General features: G+C 49.7%; 1 protein-coding gene and 2 long non-coding RNA genes across 9 annotated transcripts; 1 reads left to right on the forward strand and 2 right to left on the reverse strand.

Annotated features, from left to right (window-relative positions):
* Positions 1 to 16,000, reverse strand: LOC114682027. 5 transcript variants are annotated; one of them, XR_005091446.1, is made up of 6 exons: positions 15,946 to 16,000; positions 14,462 to 14,851; positions 12,795 to 12,864; positions 6,143 to 6,313; positions 1,745 to 1,950; positions 1 to 320 (listed from the first exon to the last, which is right to left on the reverse strand). It is a non-coding gene; the product is annotated as an uncharacterized LOC114682027 (long non-coding RNA). The 5 variants fall into 5 exon arrangements; XR_005091448.1 differs by lacking the exon at positions 6,143 to 6,313 and having other exon boundaries at positions 14,744 to 14,851; XR_005091445.1 differs by lacking the exon at positions 6,143 to 6,313 and having other exon boundaries at positions 14,700 to 14,851.
* On the forward strand, positions 15,798 to 16,980 carry LOC114682025 (neuroendocrine secretory protein 55-like). 2 transcript variants are annotated; one of them, XM_028855789.2, is made up of 2 exons: positions 15,798 to 15,995; positions 16,087 to 16,980. In XM_028855789.2, exon 2 carries the CDS (start codon positions 16,160 to 16,162, stop codon positions 16,958 to 16,960), a length of 801 nt encoding a protein of 266 aa, XP_028711622.1. In that variant the 5' UTR covers positions 15,798 to 15,995; positions 16,087 to 16,159; the 3' UTR covers positions 16,961 to 16,980. The 2 variants fall into 2 exon arrangements, with proteins under 2 accessions (XP_028711622.1, XP_028711623.1); XM_028855790.2 differs by having other exon boundaries at positions 16,090 to 16,980.
* On the reverse strand, positions 16,002 to 26,533 carry LOC114682017. 2 transcript variants are annotated; one of them, XR_005091450.1, is made up of 4 exons: positions 26,442 to 26,533; positions 25,976 to 26,118; positions 24,340 to 24,502; positions 16,002 to 16,151 (listed from the first exon to the last, which is right to left on the reverse strand). It is a non-coding gene; the product is annotated as an uncharacterized LOC114682017 (long non-coding RNA). The 2 variants fall into 2 exon arrangements; XR_005091449.1 differs by lacking the exon at positions 26,442 to 26,533 and having other exon boundaries at positions 25,976 to 26,219.
* Positions 26,534 to 26,738: the final 205 nt, after the last annotated feature.

A 26,738-nucleotide genomic window follows, 5' to 3' on the forward strand; every position in this document is an offset into this window, starting at 1 on the left:
TTCTTTTACACAACTTTATTAGGCAGATACTGTGCCATATATGGGAGAGGCAGGGTATTAATTCATAATGCTGGGGGTTTGCTACCCCCCCCCCCCCAAGCTCATTCTTACAGAGGTGGTTAACCAAGAAACCCTCCAGACAGGGCATGGTGGTTCATGCCTATAATACTGGTTACTTGGGAGTCTAAGGCATGAGTGTTCCAAGTTTGAGAGGCCAGTATGGGCAACTCAGTGAGATCTTGTCTCAAAATAAAATAAAAAGGGAGTTCAATGTCGATCAGTGGTAGAACATTCATGTGGACCTGGGTTCAATCATAGTCCTGTGGAAAAGGGAAAAAAAGGACATAAAAGAAAAATAAATAAATCATCCATATCATGGAAGGACTAGTGTTAGGAAGCAAGAGGGGTGAGTGGTGGGAGGTTTCTGTGAAAAGGATGCAGGAGGGGGAAGAAGACTCTACACATGGTGGTGCAAGCCCAGGGCAAGAAGACCGTCAGCCTAGAGCAGACAGGGAAGGGCCAGGTCTCTGGTGCCTTGGCCTCGGCCATAGCATGGGCACCGACTGGGGCAGGAATAGCCTAGCAGAGGCTGCCAGAGGCCAAGCACAGCAGCCAATGCCCAGAAAAACGACAAGAGTCTACTTACGGCGTGATGCTCTGTAGACACCTTCAGGAGAGCCTCCACCCAACCCTCTGAAGCGAGCACAACAGGATTGAGGGGGGGCCCTCCAGAAAGCTCCTTCCTCGTTGTCTTCCGCAGGAGACTGTGCTGTTTGTATAGGATGAAGATCCCCTCTGGGACCCTCCCAGCTCTGCCTCTGACTCTCTAACCCCACGACCCTAGGCAGTCTCTTTCTGGACAAGGTTTCAAAATGATCACTAACCCAGCATCTTGGCTATAACACAGCAGAACCTTTGGATAATCTGCTCAGCTAGCCAAGCCCCCTCCCTGCTGTCTGGACTCAAAAGCCATGACTTTGACATGGGAGGATGGTGGCCTGAGCAGCAGGCTCCAAGCACTGTGACAAGACCCTCCCCATTCTCCGTGGCCTCCAGATACAGTTGTCTCTGGCACTTTCTATCTCTCCCAGCTACCTTGACAGGGAAGGGGAACTTTGAGGATGAGTTCTGTGCATCAACCAGGAACATTTTGCCGGAGTCCAGGCTGACCGTGGACAAAGGAAGCTGTTGGCCCACTCCTAAGCAGAGAGAAGGCTAGTTCCTCCCAGTCACAGAACCCAAGGGAAGAACAGCCCTCCTCTGCCAAAGGCCCGGGCCTTTTCTGCGGTGTCCCAGTGTGTCAGTATCTCCTTCAAGCACAGCAGGAACTTCCCCGCCTATCTCAGCTGGCTGTGGTGCACAGGGAGCAGCCTGGAGACAGTGAACTGGGAATGAGCTAGCTGGTGCTCTGAAGGCCACTCTCCAAGTGCTGCTGGGAAAGGGGCAGGAGAGACCACTTGTCCTGTGGCCAGATGAGCCTATGGCCACTGTATCTAATGGGCTCACTTACATGCAGCAGCACAAAGTGGGCCACGGTGTGGCAAGTATCTGGTACAATAAACCCTCTTGTTCTAGGTGGTTTTTTAGCGGTAGCATTGCTATTATGAATTAATCAAACCATTTCCAAAAGCCGTGTAGATTCCATGGCTCTAAGAAGGAGCCACCTGGCTGGGTCTATGTTCCAGCAAGACTCGTCTCTCTATTCAACGTATTGGGTCTGTGTAAGGTGAAAACCAGTTCCTACCTTCGGAGACAGAGCTCCCCCAGCTCTCCTGCTTAGCAAACCTTCCCCTTCAGGACTGGAGGTTGTGCTCCACGTAGGGGGCTGAAGCAGAGCAGGTTTCCAGTCAGGACGGGACATGTGTGAGGTTCCACGTCACACACAGCAATGGCAAGGATCCAAAGGCAGCACCGTGCTGCTGAAGGCTCCAGCGATGCTTAGGAGGAAAGCTTGGCATGGAGAGAAAAATGGGGTGGGAATGTCCACAACGTAAACAAACAGATACACACAACCTCCTAAGGAACTTAATGTCTCTGACCTAACGGCCAAACAGCCATCAGAAGACATATTCATGGGCGATCTTTGGGTTACTGTCTGACCATGTGAGACATAAGAGCCATGGTTTGAAAATACGGGTCCTTTTCTAATGAGGGAATGCAGGTCATTAATGAAATAGGCTTGGAAGTCATCTTCTAAGACCTTTGTTCACGACCCTAGACAAGTCACCTCTCCAGAGCCCACTTCTTCTGGGCCCTCACCCAGGCAAGCACAGAGGACAGGAACTCAAGTCTAGAGATTGGATTTCTCAAGTCAGAAAAGAAAGATCAAGCCTTCCTTTTCTGCAACCCTTGGAGAAAGAGGACAGAGCCATGGTGCTCCAGCTGATCCAGCAGAGCAAGGACAAGGGACTGAAACAGAGGAACCAATGAGGTCCATCCTTGATCTCAACTACCATTATGGGTAACAAACCCACTCTAAATATCACCTTAGTCCAAGTATCATCTTGGACCTTCCTCAAAGGCCCCTCAGTTTCCAACTAGTACCATATGGTAGTGTTTGGAAAATTGGCTCTGGAAGTCAACCGACTTCCTAAGTTAGAAGCTAGGCTATCCCACTTCCCAGCTGTGTGGCCCTGGGCAAATCAGGACCTCTCTTGTAGTTAAGCTTTCTCTTTAAGGTGCCATGAAAATTAAGTGAATTAAATGAATATATAGTCCCTTGAGGCCTAGGACTCCACACTGCAGACACTATAAACAGGTCAATAAGAATGAGGAGCCTCTGAATCACCAAGACTGAGCACAGAGCAGTAAGCAGGTGACACCGTGCCACACGCTTCAGGAGATAGGGACCATCCGTGCTATATTCTTTTTTACACTATAATTTCTGCCAAGAAGCAAGAGTGAGCTGGGAAGAAATCTGTACAGCCAAGGAAATGGAGGAAGCCCCAGCAGGGATGAGAATAGATGAACTTAGGGACTGCTTGATCCCCACCCAAGAGTCTTCCCCAGTCTCAATCCCTTCTTGTCTGCTTATGTGCTTAGAGGCAATCCCCAGAGTCCAGGACCTTCCTGAGGACTTCTGTGCTTTCTGTGCCTGGCCAGGCCCTACCCAGCTGGGGTGGAGGGAGGCCCAGGGGCAGACAGCACAGATGTTATGTTGCCATGGTAACTACCTAACTCTGGTACAGGCCAGGTTACTAAGGAGCCACAAAGAGGGAATTGGGTGGCCCTGTTGGCTTATTAAGCCTATCCCAGGCCCCCATGGACGCTCACTCTCCATTTCCCTGGTCTTCCCTCTTGCAGACCCAGCCTGTGTTAATGAACAAGCCTATGCCTTCTAGACCAATGTCATAGCAAAGTCAAGGAGGGCCCGGCCAACAAGTCAGCTGCTTGGTCCCTGCCAACAAGTCAGCTGCTGGGCCCCCCGCCTAGCCCTGAGGGCCCCCTATTCCTGGGACAAGAACAGCTGCACTGCACTTCAGAAAAGGCAAAGGCTCCCTCTCAAAATGAGTGACAGGGTTGGGTGACAGCAGGCATCTGAGAAGACCAACAGGGGGCAGTCGCCCCTCACCCATGGCCCCCCGTGGACAGGCGGATAGCAGATCCAGAAGACTAGCAGTTCCTCTATATCTTAAGCTAAATATCTGAGGATTTTGGTAAAACCTAGTATCTAAACACTAGTGAATGAGCTATTGTTATTCAGACAAAGAAAGAAAGGAAGAAAATTATGTGTGGCTAAAGTATCATGTATCTAGATGAGACTAGTATTGGGAGGCAGTCTCTAACTCTACCTTACAATGGTGGGTGTTCATATTTACTACTTATCACCAGGGATATTGTTTCATAGTCCTTTCAGAGGGCCAGGACTTGGTCTCTCTCCCTCTGGACCCACTCAGATTCTCCTTGACACCAGAACAGGGCCCGATCCATAGGCTTTTCACCCCACACTATCCCCATGAGCTCTACACGCTCCGCTTCAGCCGCTCTGTTTGCCTCCGGCCCCAGCACTGCCTCAACAGTCCTCACCTGTCCCTGGCACCTCCGGCTTACTCATTACTCACATGGCCCCTCTTCCTGGGCTAGGCATTGCCCAGTCCCTGATCCTGCCCGCTCTTCTGACCATATCTAGGCATAGCAAAAGTGTCCTCCAAACCCCATCTCTCCACCCTGCTGCCAACCAAGCTGCCATTTGCCTATGACATTTAAAACCACCTGCCTGCCCTTGCCACGCAGGACCAAATACTCCCAGTTGTCGGGATACTGCTGCCTTACTTGGCCTCACATGCCTGGCTCCCAGCTCACTTGCTTGCTGACCTACAGCTCAGGCCATTCAACCCTCTTCCAGTCAGGCTGCCTTAATTTGGCTCCTTCCTCCCATGGATGGTCCACACAAGCCCATTCCTGCCCCTATAAGGAGAAGTCAGGCAGGGGACTGGGGTTGTTTTGAGCGGCAGGACAAGGTGTGGGCCATCTGTGTGCCTGTGACATAGGAGCACATGCCTAGAGCGTGGTGTGATGTCCGCCACAGCTGTCTCCTTCTCCTTGGCTTCCAACCCCAGTGGGCCCCATGGCCCTGCTATTAATATAATACAAAGAGGCCTAGCAGCTGGCTGGGACAAAATCTTTCCACAGGCAGTGACAACTGTCATAATATGGACTCCAAATGTCCCCACCATACATTCTTCCAAAAAAGGCACAGCTGAATCTGTCTGGGTGCCTGCTACTGAAGATGTGTTGACCTGGTCCCGACAAAAACAGACATTGCCGAAGACCAATTTGGAGGTCTTTCAAGGGGCTCCAAATGCAAGAGGTAGCTGTAGGGAACTCCTGGGGTTTACAACTGCCTGAGGATCCAAGGTCGTGTCCATCCAAGTTGAATGGCACACGCCACCAAGAGCTGGGGAAGCTGCTTGAATGCTCCCTACCAGCTCCCTGCAAGGCAGAGAAGGTGGCTTCAACTTACACAGAGAATCGAGGGGCAACAACTACAAGCTGAGAACAGGGAAAGCCACTGTTGCCCAAGACTGCCAAGAGAGCTGTGTGCTCTCCGGACCCACCCTAGAGGAAGGGCTGGCTCCAGGGAGAAAAGGGTGCCAGGCAGCAGGGAGCAGAAAGGCAGATAACAAGTGGCTACCACAGCCATACTCGGAGCTTGTTGGCCTCACCTCTACTTGGGTGTATTTAAAAACTTCCTTAACAAGCTTAAGAATGTGCACATGAAAGCAGGATTCTAGAAATACTAAGAGAGACCTGTGTACAGAGTCCTTTCCTGGGAACCTCCTGACTTATGGAAAGAAGAAAAGAGTGAAGCCCTTACCTACCCACCTGGAGCATGGGGGTGGTGTTATTCCCCAGAGAACCCAAGATGGCTCTAACTATTCCAGACCTGTGGAGACAGGCTGAATGCATGCTTTTAAATTTTAGCATTGGGGGCTCAGAGTGCCGGCTCAATAGCAGAGCATTTGCCTTGTAGGCCTGAGTCCCTGGATCCTAGCTCTGGCACCAGAGGCAAACAAGAAAAAGAAATACAATCTAATATTTAAAATACTATCACGAGCCCCTGTCACCTGGGGACTAGGTCCGGTCAGGTGTATGTCACGCTTGCTGTGACTAGTTCTGGTCCATCATGCATGCATGATAAGCTCTCTCTCTATGAAAGAAAGCCTAGACTACAAGACCAATCAGTATTTTTAGGCAAAGATCTTCTTGGCACCTCAGACAGATGACATAAAGCGAAAGACTACCTTCTTCCACCTAAATCCCTGAGAACCCAAAGGTCCTTGAGGACAGATGTCATCCTATGTGGCTGACTAGACTGACCAGCCGCAGAGCTGGCCCTGGCACATGGCACTCTGGGAAGCAGCTCACTAGAGGCCGAGGGCAAGGGCAAGCTCTTTATGATAAGGCTGCTTTGTCTGCAATGTAAACATGCACGGTGACAGCAAATGTCACATCCAAGTCCCGCAAGACGATGACTTCTGTCTGTGTATTATTGGGAGGCAAATGTCAAGGAAGGAAAATAGGTCCAAGTCATTTATCCTGGTTGCAATTCACCTTATTGGAACTGGAGCCCCCGTTCCACGCCACACACACACACACACACACACACACACACACACACACACTCCCCAGGGCAGACTACCTGATCACGCACCCGAGTCCAGTCTGAAGGCTGGAAGAAGGCTGGTGAGATGGCCCAGCCAGTATGGGTGATTACTGCCAAGCTTCACGACCTGAGCTCCAATCCCAGAATCCACAAACTCTCTGTCCTCCGACCTCTGTACATGTGCGCACCAGCATACACAAAGGAATGCTAAAAAAGGAAAAGTCAAAGGCTAAAAGTAAAGGAGCTGTGGGCGAGGGAAGTTACTCTCTGTTCAGTGCATCAAAAGTAACAAGACAGCATTATTTGCTATAATTACCACCACACACTCTACACTCATGTGTGTCTTAGAGAGTCACATGGCATTTATAAGGTAGCCCTACTTATACTGTGACTAACTCAAAAATGTCTGGGGAGAGGCAGCGGGTGGGACTGGGGACAAGCACCTTGTTGTCTAAACTGGAAAGCATTCTTTCAATTGTGGCCATCCCCAGCTTCAAATGTCTAGATCCAGGATTAGCAAGGGAGGTCTCCTCTGGGCTTCAGTAGTGTCACAGGATGAGGGGTGCATGCTTGTTCTGAGTGCTATTAAGGGTACTCCAGGGGTCACCACCAAGGCTTGCAAACAGCCACCAAGACTAGAGGAAAGAAAATGACCACTCACCCCTCCTTCCTCAGAATACAGCCACCACTCCCCCTCCCCTGCCCTTAGGTCCTCTCTCCCTTTTCCTTCACAGCAAAGCTTTGAAACACAGGTTGGTACTTTCAACGGTTCTCTATGGCTAAAGACTGATTAAACCAAGGTCACACCCCAGCCCCACAGGCAAAGAAAACAATCCCAGTCCTCTCCCACGCACAGACACTGGGCACAAAGTGACTTAAGCCTTAGCTCTGCATGGTATTGTGGAGTTATTAGATAGTACATATCATTTAGACAACTGCATGTGTCTGCTGGAGCTGCTGGCCTGCCATGGGTTCACAGGGCAGACATCTTGAGAAAAAGCAGGTGCTCACCTTTCTTGCACCTCAACTCCACAGTTTGGGGCCCAGTTTAAGTAATAACTGATGCTTTTAGAGCTAGATAGAGATTTTGAACAGCCAGTAGAAAAAATGTCACTAAACTACATTGGCTTTCACCTTGGCCATGTCCTTCCGGCTATCGTGTGGACTTGGCTAGGCCTGACTATCCGGGGCACAGTATGGTTCTATTTCTAGCCTCCAAGGCACTTCTAGCTCCTGCTTTCTTCAGTAAGGAGCCAGTGGAATGTCAGTTCTAAAGTGATCAAGAGAGGAATGTGAAACTCTGAACTGTCCATTTGGTTGTGGACAAAAAATAGATCTGCTATCAAGAGGGTTGGCATCTGAGCCCTGGGCTCACCTTCTGTCTCCACTCCAAGACTCTTCACTTGATGCATGAAAACCTGAGACAGAGCTCAGACTAGGAAGAGAGCCTACAAGCTGGTTTTACCAGACTTGCAGGCCCCATTCTCCCTCTCCCAGCTTGTGCCCTTACTTGCAAACTGAGGGGGACTAAGACTTGATCTCTGGTCCCGTCCAGCTCTAGAACTTCTGTGCAAGTCCAACAAGCTGGATGTAATGTGAAGTATCCCTTGAGGTGGCCTCCTTGACAATACATTTCTTCTACTTCCATCCAAGTGTCTTCATTGAGGGCCAGGTTCAGACATCTTTGCATCATCTGATACCTTTTCCTGTGGGGCCCAAGAGTACTTCTAAACCCACAGGCTAATGCAGAAGGGTGTTCAGCATGGGGGACTTGGGGTACTATATCACATACCAGCTGTATTCCCCATTTCTCTTGCTTAATACAGGGCTCACGCCGTCAGGAGACCGTCTCGGTTACTGCAGCAGCATCACTACTTGCTATGGATTTGTTTAAATTATATCTCATCTGGGGTTAACATTAGTCAGCCACATGAATTAGAAATCAAAATTTCTTTTTGAATTAAAAAAAATTCAAAATCCATTTCTTTAGATTGTCTAGTTTAGTGGAATATGTACTGAAGGTAGTGTGCACATGTGACCTGCTAGTTCCTCACTTCTGCTGTCATGTCTCCAATTTCAGGTTTAATTTTATTAATTGGGTCTTCTGTCCCTTTCTTTTGGTTAGTTTGGTTAAAGGCTTGTCAATCTTACTCATCTTTTCAAAAATCCAGCTCTTTGTTTCATTGATTCTTTGTATTTTCAACATTTCTGTTTAGCTGGCTTCTGCTCCAATGTAACTGTCTCTTGGCTACTCATTCTGGTTTTTACTGTTCATGTTTGTCTAAGGCCCTGATATGCATCACAGAGCTGCTCATTTAGTATTTCAAGGGTTCTTTTTAAACATTCATTCATGCATTTATTTATTTATTGGGGGGGGTGCATGCATGCATGCATACATGCACACACGCACACATATCTATATACAGAGGTCAGAGGACAACTTGACCACGTGGGTCCTGGGATTGAAAAGCCCCCTTCTGGCTCTGCTCTTTCTTAAGGAAATGCCGAGCTGCAAATTCTCTCTTAAAACTGCTTCACTGCATGCCAGTGGTTGGGTTTGCTGTGTCTGCATTTCCACTTGCTTCTAGGAGTTTCTGGATTTCCTCTTTAGTCCTTCATTCGCCTGTCTCATCACCCAGAAGTGTGCTATTTGGTCTCCTGAGTTTGTGAATGTCCTATTGTTTCTCCTGCTAATCAGTAGTTTGACAACATCAGCAGACACAATGCAAGGAATTCGACTAAGTTCCTAGATTTGTTGAGGCTCTCTGTGTGTCCTCTATTTTAAATTATTTGGGGAGTGGTAAAATTCAGTTTAAAATTTTTAAAAAAACATTTCTTACTTATTTTTAAACTACCTTAAAACTTAAAGCAAAACAAACAAGCCCATTCAAACTTCTATTAATCATCTTCTATTCTTCTAAAAAGGAAAAAAACAAAAAACAAACAAACAAAAAAAAACCCCAAAAAACAAAATCCCAAAAGGTGGGAGGCTTGCGGAGCCCAGTCAGGGTGAATGCCTTTCCCAACTCAATTTCGGTGATGAGAGCTCAGAGTACCATCCCCACTCCCCTCAGACCAGCGCTGGGCGATCTGTGGTGGAGCTGAGTCCTCCACTGCTGCCTCCAAAAGTCGGCTGAGCACACACTAGGGAGCGACCAGGGACCTCATCAACCAGACACTTGAAGTAGCAGAATATGAGGAAAATGTACAGAAATCAATATCATCCCATAAACACATTATAAACAGCCGGAAAACCTAATGAAAAACAGACAGCCCATTCACAAAGCAACATAAGTATCAAATGCCTGAGAAATCTACGTATGCCATCTCTTCAAGCATCAAATGCCACATTTTATATTCAAATTGTATACAGAAATAAAAGCCTTAATGTGGGAAAGAGTTGAATAGATGAAGAGACCAGACTCCAGGCTTAATACTAAACACAAAAAAGAGCACAGAGCTTCCTCATCTAATTTATAGACTGAATGCAGTTCCAGGCAAAACATCACCAAGGTCATTACAGAACTTAATAAAAATGGTTTTTAAATCTGTATAGGAAAATAAACGGGTAAAACTATCAAAGAGCTAGGAAACAGAATTGGGGAAGACGGTACGGGCTCTGGCAGGTCTTAAAACTCAGCATAAAACATCGATGGTTGGGCTGTAAACCAAGTGAGGGAAGCATTGGGAAGACATACAATTTAACAAACTCAATAGAAATAAACCAGATCACAATAAAAAAAAAAAAAAAAAAAAAAAACTTCAGATCACTGATGCATCAACACTCAGAGGGCAAAACTGTTTTTCCAAACCTTCTGAGCCCTGGCAAGGCTCTTTCTCCTTTCCATGCTTTCTTTTTAATAACAGATCAGAAAATTTCCAAGGGACAAGATGGAGACTTCCTGGCTCTGGAGAAAAACAGTCTTTTTTAATTTTCAATTTCCCAAGGTCCATCTCAAGCTCTCCATTCCTAGAGCACTTACAGTTAAAATCACGCAGAGGCAGCTAATTAAACCCACAATGTTCTCTAATTATGCATATAGTGTGAGGGAGGGAGGCTGTGCAGGAGCGTCTACAGCCTGCTATCTGTCAGGTGGGCACTCAATAGGTACTGTGGGGCCTTCCCATGGGACAGTGGCTCTCAGAGAACCCATGGGAGATGTTTTCATCTGGCTCCTACCCATCCAGGCCCCCTGGCTCTTCTTCCTTTCATCACAGATGATGGAGGGGCCAGGAGGGAAGCCATGGGCAACTCGAGGAAAGGCCTACAACTAATGAACACTTTTTTATCATGACAGTGAGGGCTGGGAGCACTGTCTTCATTTCTGGACCTACAATCTACACTTTAATCCCCTTCATTGTGTGCCATGCCAAGTCTTCATGGGTCCCATTAGGAATGATGTCACCTTAACATGGAGGATCAGTAACCTGGCTCAAGATCTCAGTGTGCTGTACAGGAAAAGGTGTCCACTGGAAGGACAAAGGCAGATTAAAGGGAACCCAGAACTTCTGAGTAGTATACTGAGCCCACAGGGGCACAGGGTATAGCCCGACCACTGCATAGGGCGGGATGGGATGTCTACTAGACTACCTTTGAAAAACAAAGCCAAGTGAAAAATAATAAACAAATATCTCAGACTCCTCTTTAACTCAAAGCAAAGCTCTGTGCATGAGGCCGATTTTGCCCAGTTATCAGGACAGGCTGATTACGAGCACAGACTCATTTGCCTGAGATAATTGCCTCAATTCTCCACTTCACTCTGCACATATAGAAAGAGTCCCAATCTACTGCAGCCTCAGTGACTAGACATGTAAAATTGGTCTAATCATAGTTTGAAGAGCTCCAGCTGAAAGGATTCTACGAGCGTGAGCCTGAACCATGACACCACTAAGGGCTTTCTTTCTCCCCTCTAAGATGGAGGCTCCCTCGCTCCCTCGCTCCCTCGCTCCCTCCCCCAGGTCTGAAGGGTGAGTCACTACCTCAGGCAAGAAGAAAACAACTCCCAGGCTCTGTCCGCGCTGGTGGCTGAAGCTGGGGTGGGGGCGGGGCACCGAGAGACTCAGGAAAGTCAGACAAAGGCATAGCTGGGGGCCAAGGGCCTTCTGGACGGCTGCGTCCCTAGCAACCAGCAGTGTTTCCACCCCAGGAGACGCGAGGCGTCGGGGCATCTGGGATAGTGACTTCTCATGCACTGGAGAGCAGTGGGCTAGCTAACCCTAACACCAGGCTGGGAAGCCAGAGGGTTTGCAGTACTGAAACAGGGCTCACGAGCTCCAGGGCCAAAATCCAAACAAGGAGGCTCCTTTTCAGAAGGGCTTGTACGTGAGAGAAGGAGCTACTGGGCACTTTTCTGGCTTCTGAGTTTAGAAATCACTCATTCCACGGAAGATGGAAAGACAGAAGGAACTCGGGGTGTGTGTGTGTGTGTGTGTGGTGTGTGGTGTGTGTGTGTCTGTGTCTGTGTATCTGTATAGAGTAGAGGGCAAGAAGGGGAAACTTTAAGCCTCCTGGGGCTGGTGTGTTCAGCTGACCCCACCTTCTTCCCCACAAGAGCAGTACAGATGAGCCCAGCGATGGCCAGGACAGACCCTAAAGATGGCTATTTACCCTGTTGTTTGCTTCTAGCTCTAGCTGGCCTTTCCCCATAAACCACAAAACCAGGATCTCGGAGTTTTCACCATTTCTACTGGTGAGAGCCAATGAAGATCAGTGCAGGCAGAGTAATAGCAAAATAGCGCCCTGGAGAGATGAACCAAATGTTCCCGAATTGTGCCTAGTCCCCTTAGAGAACAGGAGGGAGGGGCCATGTCAAATTCCCAGTGGGGGTGAGCCTTCCTGGCTGATTGCCACAGTGAGGGGTGGGGAGCACTTCAAAGTCCCTCAATTCATTTCTCTCCAAATGAAAGTTTGAAAAGCTCTCCATCTCCAAAAATAGTCCTTTCCAATGATTGTCCAAAAAACATGTTCAAGAGCGATTGTACCCGCTTGCTAGGCAGAACAGAACCCAGCCTCTATCTTAAGTCTCATGTTGGAAAATGTGCTGGTGTCTGTAGGACCTCTGACAATAGGCTGCAAGCTTTTGCAGACTCATGCGACTCATCTGTTGCCCAGAGCAACAAGCACATTGCTTTGGACACGGGAGCAGGTAGAATGGAAACAATCTTCTTATGAATTTGGAAAAAAAAAAAAAACAAAAAAAAACACCCCCAAATCTCAAAGTTGGATTAGGTTTTAAAAGACAAATGGTCAACAACAACCAGCACTGGCCCCAGAAACTGGAAGAACTCTACCTGTGACTTCAAGTCTGGCTCTCAGCCTCCCTCCCCTGCTCATTTGCCAGGGTAGAAGTTGTTGCTCTGTGCCCACTGGTATTCTGTTGTTACTAATGGGGGGCATCTCAAATTGATCTGCGTGTTGCTGGGTAGCAGGGATTGTTCATCTGCATTTACTTCGATCTCCCCACAATGCCAGGAATAGCGTCTTGGTCATAGAAGTGACTCAATTCGTGATTGCTAAATAGCCAATTTCATTTGTAATTTCCGAGACAGCTCCAGGAGGGGAGGCAAAGAAGGCCAATGCAATTAATAGATGGACCTGACTAATGTGAATGTTGTAGAGCAAAGAACCTCAGAGCCCTGCCAACGTACAGGAGCTCCACGACAGGCCACTGGGTCCATTTGTGGTTACCTGGGTTGTCTCAAAGCTGTCACTCAAACACTCCTTTCTGTCATTGAGCTGCAGGCACCTTCAGATTCTTCTGAAACAGAAGCAGAGTAAAAGGCTTGAGCACCCAAGCCCTCTCCTATAGCCGCCCCCCTCCCCCAGGGGACAACATCTAAAGAAGGTTGCTGTCGACCTTCAGTTTTATCTCTAGCTAGCTCTAGCAGGTTCATGAGCACCATGGAAACATCTCCAGTATGTGGTCATTTGTCCTTTGACCTAGCACAGCTTCTGAGGAAGAGCACATTCCACTTCAGAGCCCTGATTGCTAGAATATTCCTCCATGGGCTGAAGCCTATCTGTAAACACCACCCATAGGTTCTCATTCTGCCCTCTGGAGCTATGTGAAGTGATTCTAAACGTCTTCCACAGTACAATCCTCCTCACAATACATCCAAATAAAGCCCCCTGTATTATACTGTAATGAACTGGAAATGGCTTTCCTGTCCAGCTGGTCTAGGAGCCCCCTCTGGCAGAGCCCGAAGGTGATGTACGACCATACTTTATGTACCAGCAGACAGACAGAGCCCCTTGTTCCTTAGCCTGGTAACAACCGAGGTCGTTCATCACCCACTTGGTTCCTTTTGAAATTCACTCTGCAGCAAGCACTTTTTAAAGTCATGCACATAATGCATTTTAAAGAGCATTTTCTGTGCAGATCCATTTGCTCGACCTCGGCACTAAGTGCAAGATGGAACTGTCTTTCAGTGCAGTCCCGCTCCTCCTGGAGCCCATGCTGAACACACGCTGAAAGGAATTTGTAACTATACATATGACTGGGGCTTGAAAATGCAGCATTTTGTTAAATGTCCACTGGCTGATTAAAATGCATCTTGCAAAGAAAGAGCATTGCTAATGCAGAATCCTAGTCCAAAAAATATGTATTATGTAATGCATATTTTTTAATAATGCAGGCAATCTCAGTGTATTCGTATTAGTGAATCGGCTCTGGGCTGCCATCTCCGTTACAGGCATAAAGCATCCACCTGAAAAATGAAGCACTTTCCTCCATCTACTGAAGAACTATAACCTACCTTACTGCTGACATCTGGCATCAGTTTCCATCAAATGGGCATTTACCAGCACCCACACAACCCTGATTTCTCCCTCAGTGTGCCCTAAAATCAGCTTGACCAATGTCTCTGTGCACCATATGCTGCTGGCAGAGCTGTGCTAATTGAAAACAATGAGGTAGGTGCGTGGAAGCGGTCAGATCCCTCAGACACCCCCCATCAAGCAGGGTAGAAAGGGGCACAGCTGGAATACAGCCCCTTTTTGTTTATGAGCTCTGCTAAACCAAACCTGCTCTAGCAGGGCAGTCAGCCTCTTAGGGCTACACATGAACTGCTGGACCACAAGATGCAGTGTAGACACAGCCAAGAGACAGAACAAAATCCTCAACCCATCCAGAGCAGTGGCTGGGCTCTTGCTAAGCCCTTAACTCTGCATCTGGAAGCTTTAATGCAGCCTGGTGCTGAGGGTAAGTGATCTATGGACAGCACCCGTTTAGGACACGACTGAGAATCCCATCTCTAGAAAGGAACCCCAGGGGAGTAGGAGAGTTTGGAGAAGTGGAAGCACCTCTTCTTCCAGTTTCTTCACATGGACTCAAGAAAAAAAAAAAAAAGCCCAACCTGTGACATGTGCGTTCCGTGTAAAATAACCCTGCTGGGACTTCCTGCATCCCACGAACACAGCTCTGCTTGTCTCTGTGGGGTGGTGGTGGTGGAAGGCACTCTACATTTAACAAACAAGGCAAGATAACCCCCCCAACTGCCTTGCATACCCCCCCCCCAGAGCAGCGGCCACACACAAGTGGGATCGAGAACTTCCCACCACAGGGATCCGTGATCTATCCCCTCCCGGACCTACCGTGTTCATCAGGTTTTCCAGGGCTCAGGAGCAGGACTAGTTACCTCTGAGTCCTTAGCTTTCCGAGTCCTTACCACGATCTAGTGGTCTCTGGCCGCCCCCTACCATGATGTTCTGGTTGATGCATCTGCTTTCCTCATGTAGAATTTGAGCTGCATGAAGTAACGATGATGGAAGAATGAGTTGAAGCTCTCTCTGGTTAAGGTACATTGACCCCTCAATACTCTTTTTCTAATCCAAGACCTGCTCGGGCTCACTGCTGTCTTCAGCACCTAGAACAGAGCTCCGCCTGTGTTCGGACTCAAGTGTGTTGGTTGAACCCTCCCTCTCAGCTGAAATCTATCTATCTGTGCTCAGTGACTACCCCAAAAACCCACCCGGAGTATCGGCTCTAGGGCCTTTTCCTAGACGCCCTCAGCTTCCCATGGTCTTCCAACACACCTCACTGGAACAGAGTTCAGCATTTGTCAACCATCACCTCGCAAACTCCGACCTCTACAGCTCCGGGGGGCCTTTCCTGAGGGAAGGCTTGTTTGTCGACCCCGTGCACTTTTTCCGGAAGCTGTTCTAATTAGTTACCGTAACAAACCCTGACAAAATGAACCACCTTTGCCGCAGTTAACCGCTATTTGAGGTTCCGATCCCTCAAACCATCAAGCCCTTAGAGATTGCCTATTGCCGGGTCATTAATACTCATGTACGGGCCCTCATTCCACTAAATATTTGCAATTTTGCATTCTAGTTTTCAATTGTTCAAGGGCTATGTTCATGGAGAAGTTGAGGAATGGGACAAACCCCGGGAGAAATCCGCTTACCTTCCTTCTCGAGTCCGCTAACCTGTAGATATCTTGCTCCGCTTCGCTCGCTGGAACTCGCTAGCATCCTCCCACCCACCCCCACCCCCCACCTCCCACCCCCCACCTCAACGCTTTGGCCAAATTGTCTCAAACAAGGTTCCCGCCTGCCACCTGCCGGCCCACTAGGGTCTGCACCATGGGCTATGCGCCACCGCGCAGCTAGCGGGGAGGCACCCCCACCTCCCTACTGCACATGCCCGGCAGAAGTCCGCGCAACTTTATAGAGCCTCACTGCCCCATCCCTCCTCAGTCTCCTCTGTCCTCTCCCAGACGAGAGGACCAGTGGAGGCACCTCTCGGAGTCTTAGACTTCAGAGTCTGAGACTTAGCGAGAGGAGCCCCAGAGGAGACAGCCCTTCTCTCTCCTTACCATCCCTCTTTTTTACTTACAGACGCAAGCTGAGGCGCGGAGCTTTAGAAAGTTCTCAGTGGTCCCGAAGGTAGGTGAATTTCTCCTTTTCGCCCCGAGGTGAGACTGGGGTCTCCGGACCCAGCTTCTCACCTCATAAGGTTCATCCTTTTCGGCCCCAGCAGTTCTTGCGCAGTGGGGCCACTCTCTGCAGAGCCAGAGGGTGAGTCGGCTTCCCGGTGAGCGCCTAGGAGAATGGATCGCAGGTCCCGGGCTCAGCAGTGGCGCCGAGCTCGCCATAATTACAACGACCTGTGCCCGCCCATAGGCCGCCGGGCTGCCACCGCGCTCCTCTGGCTCTCCTGCTCCATTGCTCTGCTCCGCGCCCTAGCCACTTCCAACGCCCGTGCCCAGCAGCGTGCTGCCCAGCGTCGGAGCTTCCTTAACGCCCACCACCGCTCCGCCGCTGCCGCCGCCGCCGCTGCGCAGGTACTCCCCGAGTCCCCTGAATCTGAGTCTGATCACGAGCACGAGGAGCCAGAGCCTCAGCTGGCCCGCCAGCCTGAGTGTCCCGGGTTGGAAGACATTGACTACGAGACCGAGTCGGAGACCGAGTCCGAGACGACCGAGTCCGAGACGACCGAGTCCGAGACGACCGAGTCCGAGACAACCGAGTCCGAGTCTGATATCGAGTCCGAGACCGAATTTGAGAGCGAGTCTGATACCGCCCCCGCAACTGAGCCTGAGACCGAACCCGAGGACGAGCGCGGCCCCCGAGGTGCCACCTTCAACCAGTCTCTCACCCAGCGTCTGCACGCTCTGAAGTTGCAGAGCGCCCACGCCTCCCCGAGTCGTGCGCAGCCCACCACTCAGGAGCTCGAGAGCGCAAGCGAGGGGGAGGAGCCCCAGCGCGAGCCCTTAGACCCCGAGGAATCAGAGGAGGAGGAGGACAGACAGCCCCGCCGCTGCAAGACCAGGAGGCCCGCCCGCCGCCGCCGCGACCAGTCCCCGGAATCCCCTCCCAGAAAGGGGCCCATCCCCATCCGGCGTCACTAATGGGTGACTCCGTCCAGATTCTCCTGGTTTTCATGGATAAAGGTTAGTTGTACTGACAAAACTGGGGACCCCGAGACAGTGAGGTGGGAGGAATTAGGATAGGTGGGGGGCAAGGTGGGAAGGGAGCGCTGTCCACTAATCAGCCTAAAACACACCCCAGGAAAGGAGAGAGGGCTCCTCAAATTTCTCCAGGGCACCCAGGGGCGCTCGGGAGGCCAAAGGTTTGTTGGACGGCGAGGCTTTCCTGGCGCCTTGCTGGAGACAACCTGAGGTCCCCGGGCTGGCATCCGGTGCACGACACTGAATTCTGAGCGCGCCCCAGGTTTGGAGCCGCATACCTAAACGGCAAAGGTAAGTAAGTCATTTGTTTTCTACGTTTCCCCCCCACCCCCCTCCTAGAAAGATTAGTCTTCAGCGCTGGAGTTGGCTTTGGCTAGAGCCCACCGGGCTCGGTGCGGAGGTGCGCGCGCCAACTTGGGCAATCTGAGAGCTGGGGCACCGTAGCTACACTGTTGCAATGCGCGGAAAGTAACTAACCGCGCTGGGATTCCGTGAGAACTCTGGAGCCTACAGCTCCCGAGCAAAGTCGCACGTGCGCTCAGCCGGCGCAGGGCCTGGAAATCGGGTCCCGGCATGGCCAATTTGGGGGCTGCGGGACCCTGGAGCCAGTGCCTCCCACGCCGCGCAAGCAGTCTTGGCCAACACCGCTCACCTCTGGAGGTTTGTGGAGGCCAGAGATCGTGAAAAGGAGCGCGCGCACCTCTCCCGTGCGCCCTAGCCAACCTTCCCGCACGGATAGGCGCCTTTTGCTAGCGAGTGGTGCTTGGAGGACACAGAGTGAAAGTACAGGGATCTTTCCGGGTGCCCTTCTGGGCTAGCCGAGTTGGCAGCACAGGCAGGATCACATCAGGGTATAGCTAACCTTTTGGCGCCGCTGGTTGGGCGGATCCGACTTGTCTGGAGAGGTACAGGGCTGTGCGCCTAGGCCCTAGAGGCAGGGAAGAAGGCATGAGAGCCATACCAAGTGGTCTTGGGCGGAAAGATAAAGTGGATCAAGGCATAGGCTGAGTAAGGGGGGCGTGGATAGCACCTGGACACCTTCCAAAGCGTCCCCAAAGATCGTGGCACTTCCCGAGCTGGGAAGATGTCGGATCCTGCGCTTAGGACAGAGAGGGGGCAGGGAGGACACGCTACAGCCATTTTGGCCATCTTCAGCTCGGGTGGGGCTGTATTTGGAATCCGTAACCTGAGGGGAGATCGCCGGTGATAATCCCCAAACGGCCGCAAGCATGTAACACACCTTGGAATCCTTTCCTTTCCAACCTTAGGCGGAAATGCCGATAAAAGTAAAACTCAACTACTACATTTCACCCATTTGGAATTTTTTTTTTTTTTTTTTTTTTAAGTGCGCGCGTCTGGTCATGCGGCGGCTTGAGTTAATTTGATGGGATGATTAGGAAAATCTGGTTAAGGAACGCGTTTTCAAGGCTTGAAATCAAAGGCGGCTGGGCTCCTGCGCTAAGAGGAGAATGGTGCTAGAAGGAATGCATTACATAGTCTCCTTCCAGGACCTACCCTCTTCCCTGGGATGGCGTCGCAGTTCCCAGAACTTAAGTGAGGGTGGGCTGTGCGCACTGCGGCTAATTGCGTCTTTGGTCCACATAGGGGAGCAGTTTGTTAGCAGTGGGTAGAGGATGCGCGGGTAGCCTGCGGAAAGGAAGTGGGGGCTTTTGGTTTGAAAGCGTTAAGTGGCCTAAGTAAAATACATCTTTCCGAAGTTAAAATTCTCGACAACATGAAACGATGATGGTGACGTTTTCTTGACGTTAGGTGCCATTTTATCTATGATGTATTAGTAGTCTGAGTTTACCAAGCAACAGGTTTCTAGTTAACAGGTGGAGATGACGCGCTTTTAAGCGTGTTTTCTCCATCGGGAAGTGTTTTCATCAGTTAGGTTCTTCATTAGCTAAATTAGAATACTGCCTTGATTGCTGGATGAATACAAATTTAAAAGGGTCTTCAGTCCCCAGTGCCCCCACCTCACCTACGTTGCTCCTTTAAAAAGAAGCCCAGAGCCAGGCTTGGTGGCGCATGCCTTTTAATCACTGGGTGGGGGAGGGGTGTGGAGAGGCAGCCGGAACTCTGCCTTCCAGACCAGCCAGGTCTCGAGTTCTAGGACCGACAGGGCTGTTAAAACAGAGAAACCCTGTCTTTACACACACACACACACACACACACACACACACACACACACACACACACAAAGCAAAACAAAAAACAAAACAACAATGAAGTCTGATTAGTATGCCAGGCTCTCACAGGGGGCACCCAAATAGGAACGTGCATTTTGCTCTCTCTCAGTAATCTTCCACAGCAGACACGTTTGCAGCCCAGACTGCTGCCGACCAGCACAGCCAATCCCCTCCCTAGTGTTTCTCTGACTTCATGAGAAAAAGCCCAGGAGGCACACAGGAGTGTAGCACACTTGCTAAACACACATTCCAAGCCTCTTTCTGTGAGACAGAGATTCCAAACACTCACTGGGGTTCAGCTACTTTCTTTCCTTTTCCAGGGATTTTTCTAGTAGGTTCCTAAACATTTCTAACTCCCTAGCCTCCCAAATGGCCCTTTGTCTCACACTGTTAAGCTGAGGTTAGCATTTGAATGGGCTGGCTTTCCCTTAAACAGAGGTAGAGTGGCTGAGGGAGACAAGCCCTGGGAAAACCAGAATCCCCCCCCCCCCCCCCCCCGCAGACCCCTGCCATGGGTGTGTGTGTGGGGAGCGCATCGGCAGTAAAGCTAGTTAAAACTATGTGCCATAACATTTAAGATTTTTCATTAATCATTTGCTTAAAGGAAAAACTTTGCTTGTGTGAGGGGGAGGGTGCACTGATCACTGAATTTAAGTTAATTTCTTTTATGTGGCAGAGTTCAAAGACCATGTGATGGCAAAACCCAGATGAAGTATTTTTTTTAGTTTACCAATAAAACTTATAGCTCTATTTATGAGAATTGGAAACTGAGATGCGGGATGGAACTCTGGACCAAACCTCTAAGGTTTTCTGTCGTTCCATTTTAACGCACCCGAAGCCGAGGCTGCTTCTGTATTGGAACTGTTTGCAACCTCCGACTCTCCAGCCTTCATTTTAGCAGCCGTACTCAATTAACAAGAAATTTGAAACATCAGTACTGGTTAAGAATAAAGTCCTTAAAAAAAAAAAAAAAGGTATGGACCATGGCATGAGGCATGCAGAGTGGCAACCTATCACAAACACGAATCATAACAATCAAATCCAGCAGGGCCAGAGACCAGTGATGTCATATGTCAACTCAAATATTTCTCCCCTCTAAAATAATGCCCAGAAACAAGATGGGAAACTCAAGTTACACCTTTAATCCTACCGCCGTGAGGAATGGAATGTCCTGCTGTGGCATTCATCAGCCTTGGATCCCAAACCCAGACCGCACAGCAGCACAAAGGCAGAAGACACTGGGCTAGCCCAGACTGCCGCTATCCCACCCTGTTAACTGGCTTCAGTCTTCCCTAATGTCCTCGGCTTCAGTTTCTTCTAAAATGCACTAGCTGAACAAAATGACCCTATGGCTAGAGGAACGTAAACCAGTGACTTCAGCCCTAATGAAGTCCCAAGTCTCAAATGTTGATTAACTAAAAAACACCAGCTGTGAAGAAGTCTGTTTTGTGTTGATCTAATAAATTAGTTTTATTAAATATGCTTTTCAGTTCATGGCAAAAATATTTAAGAGGGCAGGTAGTGAATTTAGGATTGTGTTCTGGGGGGGGGGTGCATTCTTAAGAGCACCCATTAGTGTTGGGAGTGGTGCATTCTCTCCTTGTGTTTAGTGCCTGGAAGGAACCTCCCAGAACCCGGTACAGCACAAACCCATAGGGGGATGCTAGCTATAAAGTATGGGAGACAGTGACAGACAAGTGTAGTTTAAACTACAACAGCCCAGAGGCTCTCGTTAGGGACGGGCCAAGTCTTTCACTTACTGTTCATTATCTCCCTCCCAAGGGCTTTTCTCCAGCCATTTCTTTAGTGGTTCCTGCCTCCACAAAATTTCAGCACTACGTCATCTTTTATATGTTGCAAGGTCTGGTAATAGCTATGTTCACACACACACACACACACACACACACCACGAAGACAAATACACACAGACACACACAAACACTCCTGCACACACATGGCACATTTGGCTCTATTGCCGGGGGGCAAACAAAGCAAACACTTCTCCCCAAAATGCAAATGAAGTGACTGGCTTACTATACTGTCACCGTTTATTTTATGTTTTGGTCCCTTTTCAGACATTTTTAAAAAATTGGTCAAATTTTACTAGTGTTTTTCTCAAAATCTCCTTGATAAGGAGCCCCTCCCCCACAACTAGGAGGCAGGACAGTTCACACGGCCCGGTTGCCAGAGTAAATGACCCAGTGACTTGGATCCCCCAAGCCCAAGAGCGCCTTGTGGAGCCCCACAGTGCTCAGCCAGCACAAGCAGGACACCCCAGGGGGCTGGCAGCTTGGCACCTCTACTGCAAATGATTCTGCGTGGAGCCAGGAGGCTGTCTGCCCTGCTCCAAGTGTGGGCACAGCCTGTATGTTTTTTCCTACGGACCTATTTTTGGGTGAGCACATGACACACTGGCCAGGGGATGCAGCTGCCCCAGGGTTAATTCAAGCTATAACACAGGGTAGCTGGAGGCAGTAACTTGGGGCAAATTTGAGGATGACAAAAAGTGTGGTGAGATTACGGGGAGTAAAGCCCAGCTCGGAGGCACCCAGGCGGAGCTCCAGAAGAGGTGTAGAAAAGGAGGAGATTACAAGCCAGGACATTTATGGCTATGCAACAGTATTTTGAAAAGGTAAGGAAGAACAAGGTTGAAGACGATCAGATATGGCTGACTGCAAGTCTCTGGCAACTGACGGGGTTAAAACCAGGTGCAACAAGGAGCAGGTGTCACCCCTAATAGCCCCAAATGGCCACCAATGAGGGTTTCAGACAGTCAGTCACCCTGAAGTCACTGTCCCCTGACAGTCTCACAGACCTAGCATAGGAATTTCAGCTTCATCTACAAAATGGAGTTTTCATACAAATGCCTCAAATTCATCAACCAGAAAAACTTAAAAGCCAGTGATCTTGTTTAACAATTTAAAACCTAAGCATTGGGTTTGACTCTAGGAAGACCAGCTTCTGAGGCTCCCACTCAGACTTGTGAGTGCAGACCCAAAGACCGATGGTCTGCCGAGGCTGGCAGGTTTCCCTTCCCCCAGGCCAGAGCTGACTGAGTGTCCTGGCTTATGTTGCTGCTCCAATTAGACTTTGTTAGGAAAATCTGCTTTGGGTAATTGAGGTTGTGTGTGAAGGTGAAATACACCATTCCCCTTAAATTCAAGTAGCATTCAGGCCCCAGAAGCCCTCAGGGTGCCTGGAATTTCCACCAAGAGTTACAGAAATCTTAAATAGCCTTTCCACTAAACCCACCTTCCGGGATCCCACCCCTGACTCCTTCCACCCCACCCCCATCCCCCCTGCTAGCAGCCTTCCCCTGGCACCTTCTCTCATTCGGCATAGGCACTTCTCCCTTAATGGCCTCTGTAACATCCTCAGCTGTTTTGCACAAAGAAACCATAGCGCCATGTGGACACCCTGTGCGGACGCAAGTAGCAGGAGCATGACAGGCTAAGGCACAATTTGGTGACCCTTCCACAAAGAAGGCTGCTGTGACTGAACCATCGCTAACAACCCTGAGCGAGGGCCTGAATTCTTATGAGGGCTTTTCATCCAGAGCTGATGGGCTGTATTAATAAATATCATCTCATCCCCCTAACATCCACCCTACATCAGTCCCTAGTCCAATATCTTGCCCTATCTGTTAAAGGCATCTTTCCTTTAATTAGCATTTGCCTGAAACAGTCCAGCCACACAGCCCTTTCTGCAGACAGCAGTCAGCTGCTTGCTGCTGCCTCCGTGGGCCGGCCAATGCTGGTGGAGGTGCTGGCAGAGGAAGGGGGACTGCAGCGGTCTTAATTGGACAGTAATTAATTGAACAGCTTCTAAGTCTTATTGCTACTCAGAGAAGCACTCAGAAAACCTTTGTCACTGGGAAGCTTAGAAAAAAAGTGGTCACCTGAATTTTTTTTTATTTCCCCCTTTGTGTGTCAGTCCTTTACCTGAAAACCAGCGGCACAAACATGAGCTATGCAGAGAAGGCTACCTCCATGCTGCGCCTTCCCCAAAGCCACAAACCCAAAGGAACCCTACTGCCAATGGGCTTGCTTTTCCTGGCTTCTGCTCCCTTCCCTCTTGTTCACTCTACCCTCTCTTCCTCCCAAGGGGCATTTTGTACTTGGCTTTCTTTTGTGGCTACAGGGAAGCATCAAGAAAGTCGGAAGTAGCTACTTGATATCTGGATGGGCCTTGGGCTTTTGGCAGTTTAAAAAAAAAAATCCTAAAATGTAAGTATAAACATACTTGCTGATCACAAACAAACACCAGGAGCCTAAGTTTTAAAAGCCTGGGGTGTCATGGAGAAGGGGGACCACATGTTTTCAGGTGTTAATGAAGCTGAGGGAGCTTTCAGTTGGCAATATTCACCAGGACATCCGATTCTCACTGGAGCGTCTGGGCCAGCGCACCGAGCAGGCCGACTTTCCTCGAGCCTAACGGAAGCATGAGCAATGCATGAGCAATACTTACCGTTCTTTTCTAATAGAGCCAACGCTGTTCCCCAGCTGACCACTCTCTCCCTATAGCCTTCCACTCTGGCACATTCCTCGTGTGAACGAGGTCAAGACCCTGAGCTTGGCTTTTGTCCTTCGCACCTATTTACCCTTCTTCGGGCACTCACGCGCTTGACTTCCTCTTCCACTGCTTCATGACTGGCGCAGTTTGCACTCCTTGTTTTTACTCACCCCTCTAAACATTTACCTCCTCCCCTATTACAAAGTCAACTGGAACAGGGAAGGTATCTGAACATCCTTTGCTAGGGAGCTGGTGATATGGTTAAGCAGACAAAGGTGCTTGATTCACGGAACCCACGTGGTGGACAGAACCAGGCCCTGCCGAGCACATGCGCGGGCGCGCACAAAAGCGTGTACATATACAAAAGGGAAGAAAAACGATCTCTTGCTAGCATACAGTTATAATGGGAGACCATTAAAAAAGCCTCATTCCTAGTAGGGGTGAGGCCCTGGTCAGGTGGTCACCAACAACCGAAGTCTCTTCTTTCCACCCGCGTCAGGCGCACATTTCTGTATCAAGCCAGCACAATCCCCAGCCCTCAAGGGCTCACGACACAGCCCAGCCCAGCGAGGTGACCCCCAGTCAACCTGCATGCTGATCACCTCCAGCTCTTACCACTCTGGGTTCCCCAAGTCCTTTGGCCAGACCATCCAGTTATCTTTTGTGCTGCTCAGCGTCTCAAATGCCCGGCTCCCCCGCAGGGCCTTCTTGAGCCACGGATACAACAGAGCCATAGCCCTTAGTTCCATTGATCCAACTGACTCGCACTGCTCAGTCACTACAGGAAAATGAGAGCAGGGTGGGGGGCGATTAGAATTAAGCACTGAGCTGTTTTTCCTAGTATAAATTTACCTTTAAATTAAAGTGGTTTTTAATCAAGTGTAAGGATTCTTTCTCAGTTTTTTTTTTTCAACTAGGGGTGATTTTGCACCCCAGAAGATATTTGGACAAAATACGAGGACATTTTTATTATGGCTACTAAGGAGATGCTAGTGCTATCTAGTAGGAACAGACTACGGAAGTCATTTAATATCCTGCCACGCATAGAGCATTCACCATAGCAGAGAATTACCCCAACCCACGTCTCTAGTGCAGAGGCTGGGGAGCCAGGGTGCTGGCAGGAGCTGCTCCCCAGTTTGCCCCCTGGAGCCTCTGCCCCCTGCTCTCTCCAACTGTTCTTCTCACATCAAACATATCCCTTCCCTGGAGAATTTTTATCTGATTCGACGATGATCTCAAATCCTAGTAAAGGTTGATTGCCAATTTGAATTTATACTTGCTACCCTTCTCCTAAACCTTTCCTTCCCAGAAATAGGTTGTAAAAATCTCCCTCAAACCGTCCATCTTCCGTTCACATCTGCCATATTGAAATCAAACAGACAGCCTCCACACCAGCTCCTCCCTGACTCCCTGTGCAGTTCCCAGTGTCCACAACAAGGTCCTAGTCTTTGACTCTTCCGCCTTTTGTGACCCATCTGACACAGGAGCTTCCAGGAGGACCCGGGAACCCCTCCTGCCTCTCTTTGTCATTGTGTCTGAGTCTCTCCTTAAGGGACTTCCGCAGTTGCAGCCCTTTGTGCACCCCCCCTCCTTTGTTCCCTTCATCGGAACCAGCCTCCATGTTGATTCTGCCTTTCCCAATACTTGACTCAAATCCTCATCTGCATCGGGGCGGAAAACACACCTTTTACCATCTAATCCATTTCCTCCTCTTCACTTCCTGCCAAAATAGCCCGGATGCTCCATGGACTCCAAAGAAAGCCCATCCACTCCCCCCCCCTTTTTCTCACTGCTTCTACAGGAGCAAAGGTATCCGATCGTTTACGCAACTAGGCCCCACATTTCCTTTTGTTGGACTCTTTGTTCCAGATAGGTGAAGGTGTGCCCGCCCCGCCCCGCCCCTACTGTTCATAGTCAAGACATCTTTCTATGGAGAACCATTCGAGGCGCCATTTTCTCCATTCGGTCTTCCCACCCCCTCCTACTGGAGGTCTTCTCTTTCCATTTTCATGCCGTTTTGCTCCTTCGCAAGGAGATTGGCATGATCTGGATCTTTCTCCCAGTCAGAGAAGCATGATATAAGAAAGAACGTGGAACAAAGGATTCCCACAGACCCTAAGAATGTCTGAACAAAGAGAACCTGAACCCATTTTTCGATGAATGGTGCTTTGGGGTTGGGCGTGAGAGGCCTAGGAGCACAAGAAATCCGCGTGGCGGTCTCCTTGGGTCTCCAACCCCAGCGTCTACTGACCTTCCACCTTGTGCAGGGTTCAGCATCCTTGGGAAGTGAACTCTGTCCATCTTGTCCTGCTCGTCTCTCTCTCTCCAGGGGCCTGGATCACCACCTTCAGGCCCTGGAAACGCCTCTCCACGGTGCCTCAGCGTTAGCGTGCTCTGTGAAGAGTGTTAGCCCACCGCCATCATGAGCCCAAGGGATGGTCCATGGGAGACCCCGACCTTCCCACTGGGCCTTGGCGATGGAGGGCATCGAAAAGATTAACCCTCAAGGCACTCACGGCGATCGTGGCCTTCTAGGCCTGGCCGCCATACGCCCGCCCGCCAACCGCTTCCCACCAACCCAGCAAGCACAACCTCTTTGGGCGTTCCAACGCGGCGCCCCCTTTTGGACCTCCCACCCATATCCGGTTTCCGGTCCGAAGCCCCCTGCTCATTCGCCAAGAATCCGTGATTGGCGTGACCCCAACCCAATAGCTGACCTGGCGCTGGGGTCGGAGGGGAGTGGGTTGGTGGCTGAGACCCAGTTGGACCATTCAGTGTGTGTTCAAATTGTTTCGCCATTTTGCGTAGGGGTAGTTGACCGAACTTTGGACCAAAGTTCAAAGTGTTCGGCATGAAGTGTGTCGAACCGTGTCGAACCGTGGAGCTGAGATAACACGCCTTCGGGAGGTTGCAGGAATTTCTAGGGGTCCACTTTGTCTGCTTTCCTATACTCGGGGCGACCACGTGGATGATGTAGGCAGGAGTCTGTAGTGTGCTGAGCCTGCAGTGAGAAG

This window comes from Peromyscus leucopus, chromosome 4 (genome assembly GCF_004664715.2).
Source record: "Peromyscus leucopus breed LL Stock chromosome 4, UCI_PerLeu_2.1, whole genome shotgun sequence".
Taxonomy (NCBI): domain Eukaryota; kingdom Metazoa; phylum Chordata; class Mammalia; order Rodentia; family Cricetidae; genus Peromyscus; species Peromyscus leucopus.